Here is a 26,675-nt window from a genome sequence, read left to right on the forward strand (position 1 = left end):
ATGAGGAGATGCTAATGGACCATCAAATAATTGCATGGCCTTTTTCTATTTAAACGACCGCACGCGAGATGCCGACAAGCGGGAGAAGAATGGCTTCAAAGGAAACGTTTTTTTTTTTTTTTTTTCAAGCTGCCGTCCTCCAACTTAGGGGTTACGAGATGAAAAGCCTCCACTATTATATCATCTTGAGCCTTTAGGGAGTACTTGAGGAAGTCATAATGGGACTTATCCCTATTTGATATATTCATAATGTATGAAAGCCCTCTGGTAGTGAGAGGCTGTTGTAGTCCGGAGGTTGCTTTGCCTTTTTGTACGATAAAAGAAGACATACATTACCAACCTTTTACGTCTTTACACAACGTTTCTTTTCTTGTATTGTGTTTATACAGCCCATTACCACCAAACCGCATTTTGGGCATCACCTCAAATTATCATTAAGAAGATGCAGCGATTAACAACCTAATGCAATCCGATCCGTTTTATGATCTTTTTTGTAATATTGCAAATGTATTCTCATGTCTAGAAGAGTGCTTGGTTTTGGTATGCCCCGGTATCCGTATGATTTGGTTTTCAACTTATATTAACCCCGTTGTCCCGGTTATCACTGCATACTGTCTCAGTTATCATGCAATATTGCATGTAACAAACTAGTATGTTTGCCTGTACTGTAGCATTCTGTGCTGTGAAATCGAAAACTGAAACAATACACACAATGCGTTGGCGACTCACTGTTCACCCCCCTTTTTTTTATTGAGTCTGATGGCAAAATATCATGTGAGTGGCAGCAATTTGATAAAGAAGGCGAGAAACACTACAGGAGGTATAAATAAAGTTTACTCTGCCCTAGTCCTCCTTTTGGCGTGAAAAAAAAGTTTCAATCACAGTAAAAGAGATTTTACATGTTCAGTTATCGATTTTCTTTTTCATTTCTACATATTTGGCATTGTTTTCTGCATGTAAAATGAGAATTATTCGGTATAAATGTAATTTGTGTTAGTATTTATGGGTTTCTGGAATGGATTAATTGGATTAAGATTATTGTCAATTGAAAACATTGCTTCAATTTTTGTTTTTTTTGACCTTTAAGAATGTCTTGAAAACCGAGCTACCACTGTAAATACAGTGGAGCCTCTGTTAGGATACATCCATGTTTTTACATCATGAATTTACGGCAAGTTTTGCTTCGGTTTGCATACCTTTTCCGGTTAATGTAGAATATGACGTGCTTCTTGTGTTGTTATTAATACATTGTGTGAGTACAACTGTGTTCTTAATGTATTTTTATTCCAAAACATCTTGGTTAACAGCCTATTAGGTTGCTAATACAAGGCAAAAGTTATCAATGATGTCATCAGCAACTGACTCTGTGTAGTTCTTCTAACTAACACAGTTACAATCTGCTTTTCTTTTTATCATGGCTGCAAAATAAACCACGATGGAGCCAAAGAAAGTTCCAAGTGCCCGCATTTCACGGCAGAACAGATATCTGTGTTGATCTTGCTACCACTTCAACGTCTTTGTCAACAAACACGTCTTTAATCAAGGGACAACATTCAATATTTATCCTTTTCAGTCATAAATGATACAGACTGGATGTGTAAATTTAACACAAACTATAATTTGAAAACTATAAAAACATGTTTTGTGTTAACATGTTTGGCTTCCTGAAGGACATTAATTGTAGTTACATTATTTTTTAATGGAAAAATTGAGTCAGTTTGTGTACGTTTTGGTTAGAGTTGGACCGTTTACGGTAGTGACTAAGGCTAAGTAGACGAAAATATGAATATAAGGTATTCAAGACATGTCATAATTGACATTGTGATGATGTGTAGTATTCTACACTGGTCAATGGGTGTCAGTAATGTTACTATAACGTTTGGTGAGACACACAAGCACCAGATTAGATCGCCAGAACAACAGGCTTTTATAATAAATTTGAATTATCTCACGACAGACACAATGATCCCTAACACAAGCTACTGTTTCGGTCGTAACCCATGCCAAACTAAAAAGCAACTCTGAATCATCAATTCCTGTCACATGAGCATGTGTCTTATTTATGTCTTAATTATATTACTATCTCTTATAATATCTACTATATTGGGTAAGACCAGTGTAAAAGCGACCACGGGGTATTAATTCATGTCTAGAGGCTATATTCAATTTATAAATAAGAATTCCTACTTTGTGGAAATAACACATTCATTCCCTGGATATAAAATAAAATGGTAAAATGTGTCAAAAACACTAAAGGAACAAACTCAGTACTTGCTGAGACACACTGTGCTTCTTCCTACTTATTTTTATATATATTGAATTATAAAAGTATTCATGTAAATTTCAAATAAACTATATGATCATGATCACCATTACCTTTTCTAGTCCATCCTCCTTCAGGCTTATGATGTCCAGGTCGAAGTCAGTACGCAGGCCGGTTGTCTTGTTGAATGACAGCCTCCCAGTCAGTCCTTCCCAGTGGGACTGGAAAATAATACACAGTATTATGTACAGCACGGTGGTGTAGTGGTTAGCGCACAGACCTCACAGCTTGGAGACCAGGGTTCAATTCCACCCTCGGCAATCTCTGTGTGGAGTTTGCATGTTCTCCCTGTGCATGCGTGGGTTTTCTCCGGGTACTCCGGTTTCCTCCCACATTCCAAAAACATGCTAGGTTAATTGGTGACTCCAAATTGTCCATAGGTATGAATGTGAGTGTGAATGGTTGTTTGTCTATATGTGCCCTGTGATTGGCTGGCGATCAGTCCAGGGTGTACCCCGCCTCTCGCCCGAAGACAACTGGGATAGGCTCCAGCACCCCCCACGACCCTCGTGAGGAAAAAGCGGTAGAAAATAAGTGAATGAATGAGTATTATGTACACATTTATACTCTCTAAATATTCTCTAAATTTTGTATTAGTTAATAATTATAGTTAGCTGATAGCTGATAGTAATAGATGACTCTATGACTCTAGTACAATAATACTACGGATTCCAATACAATCAGTAGAATTGCCAGATTGTAGTCTCTATGCGGTATAAACATATACTTAGTCTCCAAAAGTATTAATACCGTGCCCAAATTCTGATTTTAAACATGTTCATTCATTCATTCATTCAGTTTGTACCGCTTATCCTCACGAGGGTCGCGGCGGTGCTGGAACCTATCCCAGCTGTCTTCAGGCGAGAGGCGGGGTACACCCTGGACTGGTCGCCAGCCAATCACAGGGCACATATAGACAAACAACCATTCACACTCACATTCATACCTATGGACAATTAACCTAGCATGTTTTTGGAATGTGGGAGGAAACCGGAGTACCCGGAATAAACCGCGCACAGAGATGGCCGAGGGTGGGATTGAAGTCTGGATTTTAAACATCTTTTAACTGATATTTGACAAATGAATAAACAAATAAAATCCAGTCCACAAAACATACCCTCTCACATACGTACAGTGAATTAAAACACACAAGACTCCAAACGTACACAACAATGGGAAGCAGTCAGGCTGCGTTTCCGTTCTTGTTGTTAATTACATCTTACATCAGACACGCTGCTAACACCAAAGGACCGCAGAGTTAATTAACGAGCGTCTTTGGCTTGATTCCCCACGAGGAGGAAAAACACATAACTGCCCTCTATTACTATTCCCCGATAAACACAACCTCATAAGCACAACACACACACACTATTTATTGCATCCTACACACACACTTCTGAGCTTTGTATTATCTTATTTTTACTTTAGTTTAGTATTGCTAAACTATCTTTTCTAATGTTATGCCAGCATTCCATTTTCATTGTCATTTTTATAAACTTCTATCCTTAAAGCCTCTTAAGTTGTCAGTATTACAAGTAGAAGCACTCCATCCGCAACACACAGAGTCAGACGACAGGTTCAAACCCTGAGAATGCCTCAGCCACATCCCAATCCGAATATGACCTTCAAAACATGTCTGACATCCTAACGTAAATCAGTGTTTTTTTACAATCTGGACTCCTCTGTGTTGTCTTCAGACGCACTCTGTTGTGAGGACAACAATGTAATAATATTTCATTGGCTTTCATCTTGATCACCAAAGGTCGTTATGATGGCTTCCTGTTAGAAGACAGTAAAACTCCTCAGTATTTTGGGAAAGGGATACTTGGCAATGTCATGGAAAGGACAGACGTGAGGGTGTTCGGCAGACAAACGAGGGAAGATTTCTAATACAGTTTGGAGACCACAAGCTTTCAACAGGACCAAAACAGAAGTACATAAAAAAGTCAATTCAATCCTCAAGGCACTCAAAACCACCACAAAATTGAACGCACCATTTTCAAAAGTCATCTAAGGACAAACAAGAATGCTTGTATGCTTTTTTTGCATTTGCAGTCACCAAATGGTCATCAGGAATAAAGTGTGAAAATCGTGAATAAAGTATTTAAATCATACATAATGTAATAAGGTAATAAATTAAGATAAATAATCTCTATTACTAATAGTCAGAGATCTGCTATATGGTTCTTTACTACTCTGTGGTACCCTATAGAGCAGCTACACACAATAACCTGCACAGAAAACTTTTTAGATTTTCCAGAATCTACACCTATTCCAGCTGTATTTTCTTTGATTTGTGCTTCCTGCCAAAGCGGTCTGTTTTAATTCATTCATCCACGACCCGCCTCCTAGCATGGCCACTCCGCTGTGAATGGTCATACACCCAAAGTGCTTCCTAACTATGAACCATATAAAGAAGTCCACTCCTTTGTGGCATCACAAAGAAGCAGTTTTACCACACCTTTTGAAACCGAGCGTTTTGAGCCATCCCAAATTTCTTTCAGGGCTGACTTGCAAATGTGCAAACCTCATTATCTAGAACTTTGGCATTGTTTAACACAAAAATACAACATTCTAACAACATTTATAGGTCAGAAAAGTGGAAATTTTGCCCATCATTCACAAACCTTATGTGAAACATGAACACATATTTCTTTCTGTGCATTGTAACATGAGAAAACAATTTCAGCTAGCTTACAATGTTGTCATTGGGATACACCTATTTCAATTATGAAGCCCTCTAAAAATAAAACCTCTAACAACGTTGCATGGTTTGATATACATGCTGTGATCATACATTAACACGTACCACTGATGATAACATGTAATAGTTGCAGTATCTTGCTGTAATTTGATTTAAAACACTACCAAAACTTCTTTCTTAGGGGCATTGATACACATACTAGCTAGTTATATCAACAACACTTACAATGTCGGCTCTTCTTGGGATGGCTGTGTCTTCCAACACAAGAAATGTGCGCCAGTTGTCAGGTAAAAAAAATGCTGACGGCAAACAAGCATCTTGTTGATTCTTTGTAGAGAAATTGAGCGCTCGGTATCCATTCTTCCGTCTGTGAATGACGCTGAGACTAACAATTAGCAACGCGTGGTGTTAGTCTGCCAAATAAAACTAGTTTTTCGTGTTAGTTGCTAGAATAATAATACAGCTCTAGCTTGGTTAATATAAAAGTCAGTTATGTAAATGGAACACCGTTGGGAGTTTTTTGTGAGGGCTTTGGCGTCAAAATAGGTATTTCCAATGATGCCTGTTGCTAGCTAGCGCACATAAACCCATTCTATGCACATAAGACGGAAAAAGATATGTGTTCATGTTTCACATAAGAATTGTGAATGATTGTGAATTTAAAAAAAGTCCTGTATATTACAGGAGGCACTCTGCTGTTTTTAAAAATATCCTTCTGTTTTTAGGTATAGGCAGCAAAACGTTTAACCTGAACATGGTGGCCGGTTTGATATATTTGTGGGCTGGATTTTGGCCAACTGCAAATTTTGAGTCAAAGATCCTCTATTTGACAGAGGTGCTCTGCTGGTTTTTTTTGGGTTTTTTTTAAATATGTTGTTTTCAGGAATCTGCTGCCCAAATATTGCTCTACCTAGTTTTAACCTGAACATACGAGCTGGTTTGACATCGTTTTTCCTCAAGCAGTATTTAAATTTGCACCAAAATGTAATGCATTTCTCCTTGGCCATTGCCCACACACATTATTGGAAATTCCTTCGCTTGAGGTCGCGTTTGCATATTTTTATTTTTGCAGTCAAACAAACAATGTTGAAAACATAACCTCCTTTGCAGAAGATATGTTTTTTTTATTTATTTTTTAACAGAAAGAACACATCCCACTCTGTTTACAGAGCCTCCATGAGCTTCAGGAGCAAATCACAACAAGCTTTTCGCCCACTGTGATGGTCACAATGTGCAAGGCTGTCTCTCCACATTGATCAAGCCAGGCTGCTCCGGCAAGAAGGTGAGATGAGAGAGCGGACAAAAACCTGATGAAACCTGATTGCCGCTCGCAAACTTGTCAACTCCCCGCCGCTTCTTTGTGCAACGCAGCGTAAATACAATCATGCTAGTGCAAAAACACCTCCAAGACAGGTCTTGAGTGCATCACCGAAGGCGGCTCTTCTTTTTTTAAAGAAAATGGTCATGCCGTTACCTTTTCTTTCTGTATTTTGGAGAAATAATGGAAGGTCTGACATCTCATCTGGACTTTAAAATAGGAGCATAGGGAATATGGGATATCATCTTCTCTGATGGATGCTAATGGCAGCCTCAGAGGAAAAAGAGGGTGGTTGAGCGATTCTGACTCCTAATTTGCCCACAGTTATATTTTCACTAAGTCTGGGTCTTATTTCTGGCCTGTTTCAAACACTTACATCATGCTTGTATGCTCCGAAGATGTAGGCGAGCGGGCGCTGATATGGCTGTGACCTTAAGTTCAACCTCAGTCATGTGACCGAACTACATCAGGAGTTGCATTTGACGGTACAATGCAGAGGACTGTGTAATGACCGCATTACACATTACCGATGCTAAAATGCTAAAGCTGCTTACGATTGAGAAATGTCTTGAAGGAACCTCTTTTCTTGAGAAACTCCGGACTGTAGAGTGCCTACTTCCGGCCATTTAAAAAAGATAAATCGACTCCTATAAAGTCGGTTTCAGCAGCTATCTGGAAGTCCTCTGGAGCACTTGAGAGCGTGACCAACCACAGTGAAGTGGACGTGCCTGGAGGCGGACCTCGGGTGGAATACATTAAAAAAGACTGTGGGAAGCCCAAAATCCACAGAAATACAGCTGAATAGGTGCAGATTCTGGAAGAACTAGAAAGCTTTCTGTGCTGGTTATTGTGTGTAGCTGCTCTAACAACTTTGTGAGCAGCCTATGAGCTTGCTTAGACATAAAAAGAGCAACTGGAAGTCAACTCCATCGCCTGTCTATCATGTAATCAGTGGTTGATTCTGTAGTACTTTACTGACTACTTTGCTAACTTAAGGTGAAAAACGCTATTGAATTCAAGAAATAACCAATTAACTTGGTTTTTTTTTTTTTTTTGAAGGTTTACATCCGCACCAGTGACATTATGGTCCAGAATACTGATACCCATCACACCTTGTGGTACCTGAATATGCCAATGGAAACGCGTCAATAGCTGAGCTGAGTAGTATTGTGCAGTGGAAAAGTGACATTTGAAATGCTCAGCTGTTCAAATTATATGTTAAAAATCAAGTGGAAATCCCTGCATCTTATCGAGTTACAAATATTAGCATCTCCACCCAGCCTTCATCTGCCATTTTGTTTGTGTGTCTTACGTTGCACGCTGCAAAGTTGTCCTTTCAAAAAGGTTGCAGCACAAGCGTTCAGCAGATAAAATAACAACAAGAGGGAATTTTACACAGCAGACAACAATGCTGCTTTAATGTGACCATCATGGCTCACTTGGCTTTGTTTGTGGATATGATTGATTTTTTTCTTTTGCTGGGTAAATACTGTAGTCCACTCACTCTTCCTATGAATAACACGCACACCCACACACCACACACACAGCAGACCAGCTTTAAATGTTACCATTACCTCCTTGATAAAACTCATGAAGCGGCCACCGAATCTCCAGGGTTTGTGTCGGTGGCACTGCAGCGAGTTGACGGTCATCTGCGGGGCATGCTGGTAGGAAACGGACACGATGTGGACAGCGTCGTAGGTCAGAGCTGCATCTGTCTGGAATAAGGGGTGAACACTGTGTCAGCTAATGTCTGACAAATACATATAGGTGCTCATGAAAATTATGACAGGAGCGCTTTGCTATCTTTAAGGATCTACTGCAGAAACGCTAGTCAAAGATCCTCTATATGACAAAACTGCTCTGCTGTTTGATAGCCTACTACAAAAACGCTAGTCAAAGATTCTCTATATGACAAGACTGCTCTGCTGTTTTTAATATCTACTGCAGAAACTCTAGTCAAAGATCCTCCCCCTTGACAGCTCTGCTGTTTTTAATATCTACTGCAGAAATGCTAGTCAAAGATCCTCTGTATATGACAAGACTGCTCTACTGTTTTTAATATCTACTGCAGAAAAGCTAGTCAAAGATCCTCTATATATGACAAGACTGCTCTACTGTTTTTAATATCTACTGCAGAAACGCTAGTCAAAGATCCTCTATATATAACAAGACTGCGTTGCTGTTTTTAATATCTACTGCAGAAACTCCAGTCAAAGATCCCCCCCCTGACTGCTCTGCTGTTTTTAATATCTACTGCAGAAACGCTAGTCAAAGATCCTCTATATATAACAAGACTGCACTGCTGTTTTTAATATCTACTGCAGAAACGGTAGTCAAAGATCCTCTACATATGACAAGACTGCTCTGCTGTTTTTAATATCTACTGCAGAAACGCTAGTCAAAGATCCTCTATATATGACAAGACAGCTCTGCTGTTTTTAATATCTACAGCAGAAACGCTAGTCAAAGATCCTCCTCCTCGACTGCCCTGCTGTTTTTAATATCTATTGCAGAAACGCTAGTCAAAGATCCTCTATATATGACAAGACTGCTCTTCTGTTTTTTTAATATCTACTACAGAAATGCTAGTCAAAGATCCTCTATATATCACAAGAGTGCTCTGCTGTTTTTAATAGCCTACTACAAAAAATGGTATGTCAACAATTGATGGCAGGAGAGCTCTGCTGTTTTTAAGAATCTGTTCTTAAAAAAAGCTAGTCAAAGCTCCTCCATACGACAGGAATACTCAGCTGTTTTAGTCAAGACCCTTTACAGTACGTGACACTGTTGTTTTTAAGGACCGGCTACAGAGATCCTCTATGTAGAGAGTATATAAAGATGCTCAGCTGTTTTTAAGAACTGATAAAAATAAAAACACTACTCTTCTACAAAACAACACTGCTCTGTTGTTTTTATCAATGTACTGATAGAAAGCTGATAGAAGCTGTTTGTAGGAATGGGCTTGCTCTCTCACACTGCATATGCAAGCCGGTTCAATGCCATTCAAAGGGCTCTGCATTTGGCCCGCGACGTGCCAGTCAGATAGGGTTGCTGTTATTTGTCATTCATACCACGTCAGAGAGACATTTCAATATTTATAAGGCGTAGGAGAGTGCTGTGTGTGTTTCTTTAATGATAAGCGTGTGTCAAAAAGTTGGTTTATTAAAAAAAAAAACAACAAACAAACAGCTTCATGTGTTTTGACTTGCCGACTTGAGGAAAAACTCAGTAATCCCTTCAAAAGTACTGCGAAAGTGTTTTGGAATGATACGGTCAGGCTGTGTTGAGCATTTTAATTACTGATAAAGCGGATAAAACCTTCATTTTCAGGGAGCATACAGCACTTTTTCAACACTCACTGCTCAGCTCTTGTGTGTTTATTCAATCTCAAAGAGCCTTCGGACAAAACTGAGCTTTGTCAGGGTCAAAGTATGTTTTATCTTCTGGGTATATTATTTGAAAATGCCCCTGAAGGAAAAAAAAAAAAAAGATTCTTCTTTGTCCAGTCGTTGCTCCTTTTTGAAAATGTTTTTCGTTTTCTTCTGTGATTAATTCTGCTGCGAGACAGACCACCTGACTAAATAAGCTACCAAATTTAATCCTGCATGTCACACCTACATCTGCTACTAAGTGATAAATCCTGGCGGGATGACACAAATTGGGCCATTCAACCGGTGGATCAGCCCCCACCCGTGCTTTATTCTCAACAGATGTTTCAATGCGTACATTTGTTTATATATAATAAAAAATATATACTGTTCTAAGTATCTGTCCATTGCCATGGAAACATAATAATACAACACTGACACTGTAAGCTCCCTATTTTAATACATGGAACAGAATGAAGAGAGTTATTTTTCTAACAGAAGAAAAAAATGCCTGGGTGAAGTGTGTTTTTACATGACTTTAAAATTCATAAAAGCATAGCAATTCCTCCCACATATTTATCATTTCTCGTCTTCATAATTGTTTTCTACTTACTGTTTTCTTATTGTTTTTCATAGCAATACTATAAAATGTAACATTATGTATAATTATGCAGTTACTTGTGTTTGTCATTTAAATTAAAAATGAACCATAATTGATTTTCTACACATATAGACAAACAACCATTCACACTCACATTCATACCTATGGACAATTTGGAGTCACCAATTAACCTAGCATGTTTTTGGAATGTGGGAGGAAACTGAAGTACCCGGAGAAAACCCACGCATGCACGGGGAGAACATGCAAACTCCACACAGAGATGGTCGAGGGTGGAATTCAACTCGGGTCTCTTAGCTGTGAGGCCTGCTTGCTAACCACTCGTCCACCGTGCAGCAGTACTTGTCATACTTGTTCCTCAAAAAACAATCATAACAACTGCACATTATTGTTATATAATGTAATCATTTGTTTAATTCGGTTAATTGATTGAAGACCATGACAAGTGAACTTCCCCGAAGTCTGATTTCTTATTTATAAAATGAATATTTTAGTAGTTACAGCATAGAAACCTGTTTACGACCTTCTAGACATGAAATAATACCCCTATAGTTACAAGTGATGGAAAGTTCAGCTCTTTTTAGAGAGCTGGTTCTTTTGGCTCGGCTCTTTCGGCTCCCAAGTGGCTCTACAGATTTTTTTTTTTCCATCCATTTTCTATGACATTTATCCTCACTAGGGTCATGGAGGTATGCTGGAGCCTATCCCAGCCGTCTACTGGATTGGTCGCGTGCCAATCACAGGCACAGATTCTTTTGTTGTCTTCAATTCATGTATTACATATTATGTGTATAGTGTAAAATATAGAAACTAATGTAAAAATACATGATATCAAATGTTTATTATTTAAACCTTAATGAACAGCTCCAAAAATACAATATATACTTAATATACAATATAATAATATTGTTACACAATGAATATATTATAAATATATAATATTATCTCAATAGACAAATTATGTTCAAATAGGTCAAATCTCTTCATGCTAATTTCTCACAAACAAATCGTCTCTAAGAGCACCACACCGTGTTTAACCCCACGACTCCCCTGCTCAGTGTGGACGCAGCGACGCCGCCACACAACATGACATTCGCCTTTCGCAGAAGAAAAACTGATGACAAAAAACGAATTAACTCCCATCTGTCTCCCAAAAATGCAAACCGGCTCCTGTCTTTCATTTCAAAGAACCACCTCTTAGAGCCCATTCGTTCACAACTGACACATCACTCATAGTTATACTCGTATTTCCCAATATATTAAACATACCTTGTGAACAATGTATAGTACTACATATCATCACAACGCATTTGAATGCATATTCTGAATGCCTTATATTTGTATTTTAGCTCAGTTGGGAATTTTTATGCTTAAAAATGCAGAATTTAGCCCAAAAATATGTGATGTTTGCTTAAATATGCATTTTTCTTTACTAATAATATGCCACAAGTCAACAAAAAACAGTACATATGTATTGTCTGTGTGTGTGTGTGTATACCTGATGTAAACAGACTACTTATTGCATTAATCTGCTTATTACTTATTGCCAGTGACCTGAATGTTACCTTTATTAAGGAGGTATATGTCAGATTTGTGCTTTTACTTGTCAGATATCCGATTCATATGGTATTTGTACTCACCTTTGTGTTTTTTAATAACCATATCGGAACCGTCCCACTATATTGTCATATATTGCAATATATTGTCATATGAACCATATTGTATTGACCCACCTCTGCCATTAATGATCATAAAGATGAGGTGTAAACGTACTAGAACATACCGTCATGATGCCCTCCAGGAGGCCTGAATCGGGTTTAGGCGGTATCTGCCTCTCCATGGACCACTTCTCCACAATGGAAGACACCTGGGGATTGTCCACATTGAGGATGCGGAAGCCGGTCATATTTACGCCACAGAAGCGATATGGCTCCAAATCAATGGCCATCAGATCCTTTTTATTGAGAGCGAAAGAGAGAGAGAGGGAGAGAGAGAGAGAGAGAGAGAGACAGCAGTAATGAAGAAAATAGTCTCATTTAGTTTCCACTCTCCCACCGTGCACGCCTGGCTTCTGCCTTTTAAGTATTCATGGCGGCACGCTTTTCTCCTCACATGAAAAGCTAAATGATGCAGCTTCTGATTAGAGAGATGCTATATTAAGATCAAATAAAGCCAAAGGAGGGTTTGCTTTCAATGCCACATCAGGAGATGTACGCTCACCTTCAAGATAATGCTCTTCATCTTAGTGGACAAACAAATATCTATTTAAAATCAGTGACAGATAAACTCGAACAAGTATATAGCAACAACACAGCAGCTACAGAACCAATGTTGTAATATCAGTAAGGAGCAAACATAGCTTATTTTAAACAACACTACAGCAAGAGTGCTGAGTAGCCACATTTTAAAGCGCATGTAGAGGTTGATAAATGCAGCTACTGCCATCTTCTGGAGTTAATTAATTAATTAATTACTTAAGGACAATTAACCTAGCATGTTTTTAGAATGTGGGAGGAAACCGGAGTACCCGGAGAAAACCCACGCATGCACGGGAAGAACATGCAAACTCCACACAGAGATGGCCGAGGATGGAATTGAACTCAGGTCTTTTAGCTGTGAGGCCTGCATGCTAACCACTTGGTCACCGTGCAGCCCCTTGTCCAATATTCATTCATTAATTTTCTACCGCTTATCCTCACTAGGGTCACGGGAGGTGCTGAAGCCTATCCCAGCTGTCTTCCAGGTGAGAGGCGGGGTACACACTGGACTGGTCGCCAGCCAATCACAGAGCACATATAGACAAACAACCATTCACACTCACATTCATACCTATGGACAATTTGGAGTCGCTAATTAAAATAGCATGTTTTTGGAATGTGGGATGAAAACTCACGCATGCACGGGGAGAACATGCAAACTCCACACAGAGATGGCCGAGGGTGGAATTGAACTCGGGTCTCCTAACTGTGAGTCCTGTGTGCTAACCATTTGTCTGCCGTGCAGCCCTGTGTCCAATATTCATTCATTTTCTACCGCGGGAGGTGCTGAAGCCTATCCCAGCTGTCTTCAGGCGAGAGGCGGGGTACACCCTGGACTGGTCACCAGCCAATCACAGGGCACATATAGACAAACAACCATTCACACTCACATTCATACCTATGGACAATTTGGAGTCGCTAATTAAAATAGCATGTTTTTGGAATGTGGGATGAAAACTCACGCATGCACGGGGAGAACATGCAAACTCCACACAGAGATGGCCGAGGGTGGATTTGAACTCGGGTCTCCTAACTGTGAGTCCTGCGTGCTAACCATTCGTCCGCCGTGCAGCCCTGTGTCCAATATTCATTCATTCATTTTCTACCGCGGGAGGTGCTGAAGCCTATCCCAGCTGTCTTCAGGCGAGGGGCCTGGACTGGTCACCAGCCAATCACAGGGCACATATAGACAAACAACCATTCACACTCACATTCATACCTATGGACAATTTGGAGTCACCAATTAACCTAGCATGTTTTTGGAATGTGGGAGGAAACCGGAGTATGCACGGGGAGAACATGCAAACTCCACACAGACATGGCGGAATTGAATTGGCTAGGGTCTCCTAGCCGTGAAGCCTGCGTGCTAACCACTCGACCACCGTACAGCCCCATGTCAAATATTGATCCTCCAAATAAAAGCATGTGACTATGTCCCAATTCCAACATCTGATTTGTAGTTGCAAACATTATACATGTATAATAGACAAAAAAGTGAGCTTATTAATAATTCACTGTCTGCATTCCCATGGCAGCAATGTGATTTAAGCCAAATGTAATTTCTAGGGCAGCCATTGTAGTCAAAGCGCCAAGTCACACGTCGACACATGTCGAGCTGTAATGGGCCGTGGGGCTCGGGAAAAACATTTGGATCAACATAGATATTTCATTAGCACCCTGTGGGGTTAGTGCAGGGGTAACGAGAGCGTGTTAGACACTTACTAAAAACCCACCCCTACGCCATAGATGCTGAATTATTCCTCCTCCTGCTCTTCTCTCTCTTTGCACTACAACGCCGAGCAGGGATCAAAGTATATCACTGTTGTTCTGTGTGACATCGCGAGATGCTCGCTAAAGTAGACGGGGTCGCTCTCCGAGCTTTTGAAGCTAAGAATACAAACTAAGTGGGACAGCAATGTTTGCACATTCATTTCTTGTCACATCCTCCTTTCCATTAGAGCCTTTTTAGGGTGTCATGGAAACGCGTCTTGTTCCAATTATAAGTTCACGTTTTTTGGCAGTGCTCGTTGCATTTTAAAAGCAGAAGTAGACATGAAATCTGCATGGGCTGAATATTAGGTACATTTGCACAAGAGTGGTATGAAAAAAAATTTGGTTTTCTTGCCTAATTTTGCCGGGTTTGTGGTCTACAAAAACAAATAATAGTCCGGGTCTCTAATTAGTCAAAACACATATATATATTATATGATATTAAATTATACAATATTGAATAATCGGCCATCTCTGTGTGGAGTTTGCATGTTCTCCCCGTGCATGCGTGGGTTTTCTCCGGGTACTCCGGTTTCCTCCCACATTCCAAAAACATGCTAGGTTAATTGGTGACTCCAAATTGTCCATAGGTATGAATGTGAGTGTGAATGGTTGTTTGTCTATATGTGCCCTGTGATTGGCTGGCGACCACTCCAGGATGTACCCCGCCTCTCGCCCAAAGACAGCTGGAATAGGCTCCAGCACCCCCGCGACCCTTGTGAGGAAAAAGCGGTAGAAAATGAATGAATGAATGAATATCCAATAATATCATACCCTATCATATCAATATCTATACATTTAAATAACTACTGTGATGGCAGTCGCTGCATTTGAATTATTTGAAGAAGGGTTATCTACCTTTGTCTTCTTCTTTCTCTTTCGCTTTCCCCTTCAGGACTCGCCACAGCAAATCAATCTCCTCCATCCAACCCTGTCTTCTGCATCTGTCTCTCCTCATGTCCTCCTTCACTACATCCATAAACCTCCTTTTTGGTCTTCCTCTACGCCTCCTACCTGGCAGCTCTAAACGCAACACCTTCGACCAAAAAATTTACTATCTCTCCTCTGGACATGTCCCAACCATCTCAGTCTGGCCTCTCTGACTTTATCTCCAAGGCCTCTAACATGTAATGTCCCTCTGATGTACTTGTTCCTGATTCTATCCATCCTGGTCACTCCCAATGAGAACCTCAGCATCCTCATCTCTGCTACCTCCAGTTCTGCGTCCAGTCTGGCCTCTCTCACTTTATCTCCAAGGCCTCTAACATGTAATGTCCCATTTCATGTACTCCTTCCTCATCCTATCCATCCTGGTCACTCCCAATGAGAATCCCAGCATCCTCATCTCTGCTACCTCCAGTTCTGCGTCCAGTCTGGCCTCTCTCACTTCATCTCCAAGGCCTCTAACATGTAATGTCCCATTTCATGTACTCCTTCCTGATCCTATCCATCCTGGTCACTCCTAATGAGAACCCCAGCATCCTCATCTCTGCTACCTCAAGTTCTGCTTCCTGTCTTTTCGTCAGTGGCACTGAGTCTCTATAACAAACAAGATGGCTGCTCTCACCACAGTTTTGTATATCTTTCCTTTCATTTTAGCTGAAACTTTTCTATCACACATCACGCCTGACATTTTTCTCCACCTGTTCCATCCTGCCAGCACATGCTTCTTCACTTCCTTTTCACAATCTCCATTGTTCTAGACTTTTGACCCCAAGTACTTGAAATTCTCCACCTTCTGTGTCTCTTCTCCCTGTAACCTCACTCTTCCACATGGGTCCCTTTCATTCACACATGATTATCTACCTCTGTAAGTGCTTTAAAATGGTGATGTGAAACTACACATATTCTTTACAGTGAACTCATCAGTGCTATTAATACTGTTACAACATTGGTTCTGTTGCTGCTGTATTATGCGATATTGGTAGTCCATAACCATGTAGTCAAAGTGAGGGAACTTTTTCGTTCCACTTTCTCATGCATGCAAACACACCGCTTTTCAATAATAATAATAATGACAAGTAAGCTGTATGCAAAGACATGTCATATTCACAAATGTATAAGAACAAAAGGTCATGTATAAAATGTATAAAAGGTCTAGTGGAGAAAATGTATGTTTTTGGAAAGGTTTTGGACCATAGTTTTTATATTTCATTCACCCCATGAAACCGTGTCAGTGTACCTAATGAAGTGCCTGGTATCTGTACAAAGGTGCCTTCATTCATTCATTCATTCATTCATTTTCTACCGCTTATCCTCACAAGGGTCGCGGGGGGTGCTGGAGCCTATCCCAGCTGTCTTCGGGTGAGAAGACAGCCAATCACAAGGCACATATATAGACAAACAACCATTCACACTCACATTCATACCTATGGACAATTTGGTGTCGCCAATTAACCTAGCATGTTTTTGGAATGTGGGAGGAACATGCAAACTCCACACAGAGATGGCCGAGGGTGGGAGTGAACCTGGGTCTCCTAGCTGTGAGGTCTGCGCCCTAACCACTCGACCGCTGTGCAGCACAAAGGTGCCTTCACCTAATCAAAATACTGTTTCCAGCACAGACATTCCTGAATTAAACATGAACTGTATAAAGTTTAACACAAAAAAAAGAGTTCCCCACCCATTAAAGCTCCAAAGACATGATGCATGCCAAAACAATGACATTGGCTACGCTCCTGAGCATGAAAGATGACACACGTCACGGCCGGGCCTCTATGTCATAATGCATTATCACCACCGACTAGCAGGGTCCACAGAGACAAGTCAGTCACTGTGTGCTTGTGTGCAGTGGAGACAATAACAGAGGGTGAAAGGAACAGCATAGAACATGTTGCTATTAGTTCCCAGTCACCGTGTTTGGCAGCCAACATGGCGAAGAGAAGCAGCAACAGCTTCACAACTGCATTTGTCATCACAGGGATAAAAAAAATCACACTTCCACCTATGTTGTCACAGTTAAAAATATATGGGGTCTACAAAAAACAAATAAATACTGAAAAGAAAAAAAACATGACCTCTGGCTGTGTTACATTTTGCTGAGCAGTTTCCTTCTTACCGCTATTACAACATTGGTACTGTTATTGCTGTGTTATGCAATATTCTATATTCTATACTCCAATGCAGCAGTGTCCAAATACAAGTGCCACTATCAGATTTTGTCAACATTTTATTTTGTAAACACATGTAGATATGCTGAGAAGTTATAAAATTTAAAAATACATTTAATCTTTCCGATATGTCAGCATTGTATTATGAGGATGAGCTTTAGTTTTTAGTCTTATTTTCCATTTTTGCAATTTTCAAAGTATTTCAATTTTTTTTAAATAATTTTATGACTTAATTTCCATAATATGTTGACATTATTATCATTCCATTAGAACTTTTTCCGCAAACTAATTTTCCAATTATTTACAATTTAGTATGCAATTTTCAAAGTATTTATTTTTTTCTAAAATAATTTATTTTCTTCATAATATGACTTTATTTCCATAATATGTTGACATTATTAACATTACATTAGAACTTTTCCCGCAAACTAATTTTCCAAAAGTTATGACCTTGTTATTTTGTGTATTTCTGATAATAGTATGACTTTTAAAAATCTTTTCAACTTTACACTACTAAAATTACGTTACTTTTCCTCATAATTTTATTCTTCATAAATTCCACCAAAATTACAACAATTCTTCATAAATTTCCTTCTAAAAATTAATTTATTACCTACATAATTTTTTTAACATTATTAGAGACCTGTAGTAATGAAATAGCAACCCTATAGCCACCTTTATATTGGTATCACCCAATATAGTACACATAGTAAGAGTAATTAAGCCATAAAGAAGTGTGTGTTACCACAGTCTAAATGTGTTTCCGAGGAATTCAAAGTGAGTGGTAAACAAAAAGTGTTGTTGGGAGTTTAGTGTTCAGATTTATTATTTTTTTATTAGGAGTGAAAAATATGCAATTTTGTAAGACTAAAGTTGTAATATTGTAAAAAAAAAACAAAAAAAAAAAAAACAGCAGCCCAAGGATTGTCCCACCACACATTACAGCAACATTAATGAAACCTAGTGGCCAGTATAGAATACTATATCAACATCATCATTAAATCTGTATATTGAATGCCTTATATTTGTATTTTAACCATGTCCATGCTTGAAAATGCTTGATTTATGCAAAATTCAACCATGACACAATATGGTTTATTAGTTATTATATTTTTGAAAAACCATGAAGTGGGGCGGAATGACTGGATCTGTGAAAAGGAAAAAAAGTCAAAGCACAAAGTGACAAGACACGACTTCCATATATATAAATAGTACTGCATGTGTTTGAGATATTTCTAGTTTCTAGTTGTGTTTCAAGCTTTTGACTTATGTTTAGGGGATAATATTGTACTGTATCTTATATTTAATAGTGTTGTTTCACCCATTACATTTTACTGTTTTAGTACTGTAAATTTTATGTTAGCGTTTTCCGTATTGCATTTGCACAGATTCATTTGTTTCTGCACTCAAATAAATTACATTTTATTGGATGAGCCTATAAAGCTTCACATAACACCGTATTCCTGTCTTTTCCCCCAAGCTGGGGAAGAGACATTTGATTTTGTCAACCTGATACTCAACCAACCTGCGTTTTATGGTGTAAACCTCAAACAAATTTCTGTTGACTTTGCTCATAAAAGAGGTGCGTTTACCTCGACGGCTCTATTATGCTTCCAGCTCATCAAAGAAAATTGATCTATAACAGACTGCGTGAAAAAGCCTGTTCACAATTAGCCGCTATTCATCAAAAAGCGCCTGTGTGTGTGTGTGTGTGTGTGTGTGTGTGTACAGGTTTGAGTGGGTGTGGTACATTACCAGAGTGGTGAAAATGTAGTGGTAGTACTCTGTCATCATCCCCATGGTCTGGGCCTGCACACCAAAAGTAAAACAAGATGGGGAAAAAATGTTATAATATTTTGGGTGTACATTCTCTTCACTGTGAGTTTTATATATAGAAGCATCGTAACTGGTCAGCATCCAGCAGCTTAATCTACCTCTGTGTGTTCTTGAAAATCATCAGTCATGAGTCAAGTCAAGTCAATTTAAAAAAAAGGGTGAAATGCATGTGTCTGTCATACTGCAATACTTGGAATTTAGAAAGCATCGTAACTGGTCAGCATCCAGCAGCTTAATCTACCTCTGTGTGTTCTTGAAAATCATCAGTCAAAAAAGTGAAATGCATTTAATTTCATGCATTGCATGAAGAAATGACTCAATTTTGGTGCACGGCTCCAACGTGAAGTGCTGTGAATACTTTCCATAGGCTTTCTAAATTCCAAATATTGCAGTATGACAGACACATGCATTTCACCCTTTTAAAAAAAATGATTTGGCTTGACTCATGACTGATGATTTTCAAGAACAAACAGAGGTAGATTAAGCTGCTGGATGCTGGCCAGTTCCGATGCTTTCTAAATTCCAAATATTGCAGTGTGACAGACATGCATTTCACCCTTTTTTTTAATTGACTTGCATTGACTCATGACTGATGATTTTCAAGAACACACGGAGGTAGATTAAGCTGCTAGATGCTGACCAGTTACGATGCTTTCTAAATTCCAAATATTGCAGTATGACAGACACATGCATTTCACCCTTTTTTAAAAAAAATTGACTTGGCTTGACTCATGACTGATGATTTTCAAGAACACACAGAGGTAGATTAAGCTGCTGGATGCTGACCAGTTACCATGCTTTCTAAATTCCAAATATTGCAGTATGACAGACACATGCATTTCACCCTTTTATAAAAATTGAATTGACTTTACTCATGACTGATGATTTTCAAGAACACACAGAGGTAGATTAAGCTGCTGGATGCTGACCAGTTACCATGCTTTCTAAATTCCAAATATTGCAGTATGACAGACACATGCATTTCACCCTTTTATAAAAATTGAATTGACTTTACTCATGACTGATGATTTTCAAGAACACACAGAGGTAGATTAAGCTGCTGGATGCTGACCAGTTACGATGCTTTCTAAATTCCAAATATTGCAGTATGACAGACACATGCATTTCATCCTTTTAAAAAAAATTGACTTGGCTTGACTCATGACTGATGTTTTCAAGAACACACAGAGGTAGATTAAGCTGCTGGATGCTGACCAGTTACCATGCTTTCTAAATTCCAAATATTGCAGTATGACAGAAACATGCATTTGACCCTTTTTTTAAAAAAAATGACATGGCTTGACTCATGACTGATGATTTTCAAGAACATACAGAGGTAGATTAAGCTGCCGGATGCTGACCAGTTACGATGCTTTCTAAATTCCAAATATTGCAGTATGACAGACACATGCATTTCACCCTTTTTAAAAAATTGATTTGACTTGACTCATGACTGATGCTTTTCAAGAACACACAGAGGTAGATTAAGCTGCTGGATGCTGACCAGTTACGATGTTCCCAGGTTTCACAGGGCACTTCTGGCTCTTGACTGGGTTCTACAACATCGGTTCTGTTGCTCGTAAGTCGGGAAATATACTTGTCAATAAATAACTATGTGATCAAAGAGAGCTAAAATTTTCCTTTCCACTTCCTTAGGCACTCCAAATCATTATTAAAGTTGAAAAAAAAAAAAAAAAGAAAGAAATCCAGTTTATGCTCCAATGCATACCACAACATTTAAGGTTTGAATTGTGTTCCTTTGCAGTCTTTAAATCAAAAGAGCTGGTTAAATTTTACACAGGGACACTCCATCACTGCCACTTGCTTCACTCAATTTCAATTCAAAGGCGCCACATTCCCTTGGTGGCGGTGCCCCCCCCCCCCTCCCGTACCTATCCACCGCCCCTCAATTTAATTGTTCCATCTGCTGTAAATAAAAGTCAAGGTTACACATGTTAGGAATGTGTACGCACAAGCGTCATCCTGTTTTGCATCTTTAGTTTGGATTCCTCGGAGAAATGAAATCTTTTTTTTGCATTTCTCTTCTTTATTAACCCTTCATTTATTCCCCAACAGATGTTTTTTTTTGTTGTTGTTTTATGTTTTAAATAACCAGGGACACACTTTCCCCATTCCCTCCCCTCCAAAGTGAGACGGAACATGAGCTGACAGATGCATGTTGATGCGAGTGCAGTCAGACGACTTGATGCAGTTTTCAGCACGGTGGCATGACAAAGGCTGGCAAGGCAAGGGCATGGATATTTATATTTATATTTATATATAAACACCAGCGCTGTTCGTGTCATGATGTTGAAAGCCTGTTTAAAACATAATGGCATCGGCGCCACTTTGACACATACACACACATACATCGTTAAAGTCACATGACATTTCACAAGAACTCAGTGTGTCCTACATTGCACTCATTGTCTTACATGGGCTTGACCTTTTCAATGGGATGCAATGACTGTCCCATTCGCAATGCATAAAATTCATTTTAGTACTGAAATGTCATTATTGGCTCTCTGAAGTGAAATGCACAGCGAGAAAGGAATGCTTATTGGTGACCAAAATGCATTTTCATGCGTACAGAAAAGCAATGAAACAATGTCTTGAAACCATGTCTCGAATTAAATAAAATAAATGAAATATTTTTTTTTACCATGTTGAGATAACCAGTAGATACAAAAACATGGATACAAAAATATCCTGGTAGTTAACAAATTATTTAAGAAAATGACTGTTATTATTATTAATAATTATAATTAAAAAATATCATATAATAAAAATATAATAATATAATTATATATTATTATTATGGTTACACAGAAATGGAAAAAATATACAGTAAAACTACATGAAAAATGTCGTAATGTTACAGATAGAAGTCGCAATGTGATGCGGATTAAGTTGTAGAGTAACAATAACATCACAATATTTTAAGAAAACATTGATTTATTATTTTTTTATTGGGAGTGAAAATGTGCAATTTTGTAAGACTAAATTACTAAATCTGTAATATTGGAAAAAAAATTGTTTCTGCAATAAAAAATAGTAAAAAAAAAGTAATTTAATATATGTAAAAAACATGCCATAATGAGGAAAAAAAAGTCAAAAATATGTGTTTTAATTCCAAGAGAATTAATTGTAATTTTAACAAAAAGTTATATTTATATATTACAACTTAATTCACGAAAAAAAATTCCTTGTAATATTACAATTCAAATTTTGTGATTTTTGATATTTTTTTACACCAAAATTACAACAATATTCTTGGGGAAAAAAAAAAACAATTCCATTGGTTTCGTGTTTGTTTGTTTTTTTTTCGCAATATTGCTTCTTTATTGTCGTAAGACTAAAGCTGTAATATTGAAAAAAAATTGTTGCTGCAATAGAAAAAATTGTAAAAAAAAATAAGCAATTCAATATATATAAAACATGTCATAATGAGGGGAAAAAAAGTCAAAAACTAAAGTTGTATTGTAAAGAAATTGTTGCTGCAATAGAAAAATTGTACAAAAAAAAATCATAATGAGGAAAAAAAGTCCAAAACATATGTTTTAATTCCAAGACAATTAAATTGTAATTTTAACAGAAGTTATGATTATATATTAGAAATTAATTCACTAAAATTTTCCTTGTAATATTACAATTCAAATTTTGTGATTTGCAATATTTTTTCCACCAAAATTACAACAATATTCTTGGAAAAAAGAAAACAATTACTTTTTTTTTTTTTCTCGCAATATTGCTTCTTTATTGTCATAGTATCTTTATTTTCCGTGCCAGTGTGGCCCAATACTCCTAGTTTGATGCAAGTAAGTCATTCAATCTCAGCCAATCAGAACAATCAGAATAAATCAGATGTCATATGTGGATAGATGGATAAGTACATTAGCTTTAGCAAATGGAATACACCTATGTTTAATGGCTGTGCAAATAAAGCACTTAAAGCAACACAATGTGTTAATTTCAACAACTACGAGGTCACTGGGTTGGTACCCTGGCTTGTATTGAAGAGAATAATGTCGCTGTTGTTGCCTTGGCAACAACAGATTACCAATTTTAGTGGTTCTAATGTTGTTGGGCCAGCTTGGAGGCAGCATTTTAAGTTGTCTGCAGGGCCTCCACTTTTCTGTTTTTATGATGTTTATTTCAAGAGTTGGTGTTTACAAGGAGTTTTAATCAAACATCACTCATTTCAAAGATGGTGCGCTTCACGCCAAGACACATAGACGTTTTTTTTTTTTTTTTTTGCCATGAAGGAGAAATGTGCCTGAAAAACCTCCTCTCCGCTTTGCTTTTTTTTTTCTTTTGTAGAATAGCCAGGAGCGGATTTATGTCAACTTACATCCTAATAAGTCGGGAGGAGATGATGCATTTGGTGAGACGGTAACAGAAAGTGACAGCACACTTAAGGGAGATGGGATGGGATGGGGTGGGGTGGGGTAGGGTGGGGGTGGTTCTACCAGACTATTTTATCTATACTGTCACACCAACTACACAACTGATTTTTACTTATGTTGATTTAAGGTTATGCAGAGTGTACTTGTGGACAATACCCCAACAATAAGAGGTCCATCACTACATAGAGGACACTACCATTCACATCAGGGGCTGGAGTCAGACCCAGCAGGAAATTGCACATACTCCTGATATGAACTTATGAGCTTTATAAACATTTGGTGTTGTAATGTCAATGTACTTGCTGTCTGTCGAGATCTTTGACAATATCAGGAGGAGGGGACAGTTTTGGGCAGCATTGGGGTAAAACCAGTAGATGCCATATTTGAACATTCTAGAGTCGACCCTCCTGACTAACCAATGACTGTTATATGGGTGCACAGAAATGGCAAAAAAATATACAGTAAAACTACATGATAAAAAGTCGCTATGCAATGCAGATGAAGTTGTAGAGTAAGGGAAAAGGTCATAAGGTAACAAGAATAACATCACAATATTGCTAGTTAAGAAAACATAGATTTATTTTTTTTTTATTGGGAGTGAAAATTTTGTAAGATTGTAAAAAAAAATGTTGCTGCAATAGAAAAATAGTAAAAAAAAAGTAAACAAAAAAGAAAAAATGGTAAAATAAAAAATGGTTTTTTTTATTGGGAGTGAAAATGTGCAATTTTGTAAGTTGTAATATTGTGAAAAAAAATGTTTCTGCAATAGAAAAAAAAGTAATTTAATATATAAAAAAACATGTCATAATGAGGAAAAAAAGTCAAAAACATATGTTTTAATCCCAAGAGAATTAAATTGTAATTTTAAATTAAGTTATGATTATATATTACAACTTAATTCACTAAAATTTTCCTTGTAATATTACAATTCAAATTTCGTGATTTGCAATATTTTTTTCCACCAAAATTACAACAATATTCTTGGGAAACCAGTAGCTGCCATATTTGAACATTCTAGAGGCGACCCTCCTGACTAACCAATGACTGTTATTATGGTTACACAGAAATTGAAAAAAATATACAGTAAAATTACATGAAAAAAAGTCGTAATGTTACAGACAAAAGTCGCAATGTAATGCGGATGAAGTTGTAGAGTGAAGGAAAAGGTCATAAGAATAACATAAAAATATTGCCAGTTAAGAAAACATAGATTTATTATTTTTTCATTGGGAGTGAAAATGTGCAATTTTGTAAGATTAAAGTTGTGATATTGTAAAAAAAATTGTTGCTGCAATAGAAAAATTGTAAAAAAAAAAATTATTCAATATATATAAAAAAAACATGTCATAATGAGGAAAAAAAAGTCCAAAACATATGTTTTAATCCCAAGAGAATTAAAAGTTATTATTATATATTACAACTTAATTCACTAAAATTTTCCTTGTAATATTTCAATTCAAATTTCGTGATTTGCGATATTTTTTTCCACCAAAATTACAACAATATTCTTGGGAAACCAGTAGCTGCCATATTTGAACATTCTAGAGTCGACCCTCCCGACTAACCTGCTTGAGGATCTGCGCGGCCATGTGATGGCTACAGTCAAAGATGATGCGGAACTCCCGGCTCCTCTTCATCTCCTTGAGCAGGGGTCTGGTGTCATGCGTGTCGAGAGGCAGCTGTCGGATCTTCAGCCTGATGTTGTACCTCGACGGGGCCATTATCAGCTCCTGTAGTCTGATAAGCCCTGGAACACAGATCAGCACCTTTGTCGTGTCACCATATTGATATATATATACATATATATATATATACTGCATATGGGTGGGTGTACAGCAGGGGTGGGCAAACTACGGCCAGGGGCGCAAAGAAGCACAAGGTGCTCCTGAAAAAAGGGACACAAGCACATAGCATATTGCGTATTACTTATATTACAGATACAATAACTTCAGGTGGACTGTTACAATTATACGTGTAACATATATAGTCTGGGTTAGCGCGCAGACCTCACAGCTTGGAGACCCAAGTTCAATTCCACCCACGGCCATCTCTGTGTGGAGTTTACATGTTTTCCCAGTGCATGCGTGGGTTTTCTCCGGGTACTCCGATTTCTTCCCACATTCCAAAAAAGGCTAGGTTAATTGGCTGCACGGTGGACAAGTAGTTAGCATGCAGGTCTCACAGCTAGGACACCCGAGTTCAATCCCACCCTCGGCCATCTCTGTGTGGAGTTTGCATGTTCTCCCCGTGCATGCGTGGGTTTTCTCCGGGTACTCCGGTTTTCTCCCACATTCCAAAAACATGCTAGGTTAATTGGCGACTCCAAATTGTCCATAGGTATGAATGTGAGTGTGAATGGTTGTTTGTCTATATGTGCCCTGTGATTGGCTGGCCCCCCGGTCAATTTTGTTAAATCAATGCGGCTTGTGAATCAAAAAGTTAGCCCACTCCTGGTGTACAGTATACACACGCACTATTAAGCCATTTTTTTCTGATATCCGGGTGTGTCACTGAATGCATCTTGGACTCTTGTAATGAAAAGGAAAGGATGAATGAACTAGAGACGTGTGGGTTGGAGATACATACAGTGTACAAGTAATAAACCAGTGTCAGGCTCTGTGTGGGGACGCTCCACTGTGCTTCATACTATGTGCTCCGCTGTGTGTATGACATCTGACCGGAGACTAGTGCAGGGGTGGGCAAACTACGGCCCGGGAGCCACATGCGGCCCACCAAGCGTTTGTATCCGGCCCGCCAGTCTTTTTCTTAGTATTTCAACTTTTAACATACAAACTGGCAACATGACTTGCAAGTCGGATGTCTTATTTAGTAAAAAAAAAGAAACAACAAAACTGTAAAATTAAATGACATACGTAGTTAGATGTGGTCTGATGGTTAAAGTGCTCCTGAAAAAAGGGTCATGAGAACATACAACTTTTACAGATAAAATTAGACAAATA

The 26,675-nt window shown here is 38.3% G+C and overlaps 1 protein-coding gene across 1 annotated transcript in view; it reads right to left on the reverse strand.

Moving 5' to 3' along the window:
- The window catches only part of grik3 (glutamate ionotropic receptor kainate type subunit 3), a 131,004-nt gene that overhangs the window by 40,085 nt on the left and 64,244 nt on the right, over positions 1-26,675 (reverse strand). Inside the window, exons 4-8 of the mRNA XM_058054178.2 lie at positions 25,281-25,462; positions 19,229-19,282; positions 12,119-12,289; positions 7,920-8,063; positions 2,377-2,484 (exon numbers count right to left, since the gene is read on the reverse strand). Of these exons, the coding sequence (XP_057910161.2) occupies positions 2,377-2,484; positions 7,920-8,063; positions 12,119-12,289; positions 19,229-19,282; positions 25,281-25,462 (659 nt within the window). The remainder of the gene's footprint in view (positions 1-2,376; positions 2,485-7,919; positions 8,064-12,118; positions 12,290-19,228; positions 19,283-25,280; positions 25,463-26,675) is intronic.

This window comes from Doryrhamphus excisus, linkage group LG5 (genome assembly GCF_037039965.1).
Source record: "Doryrhamphus excisus strain RoL-2023G ecotype Guam linkage group LG5, RoL_Dexc_Guam_v1.1, whole genome shotgun sequence".
NCBI lineage: Eukaryota > Metazoa > Chordata > Actinopteri > Syngnathiformes > Syngnathidae > Doryrhamphus > Doryrhamphus excisus.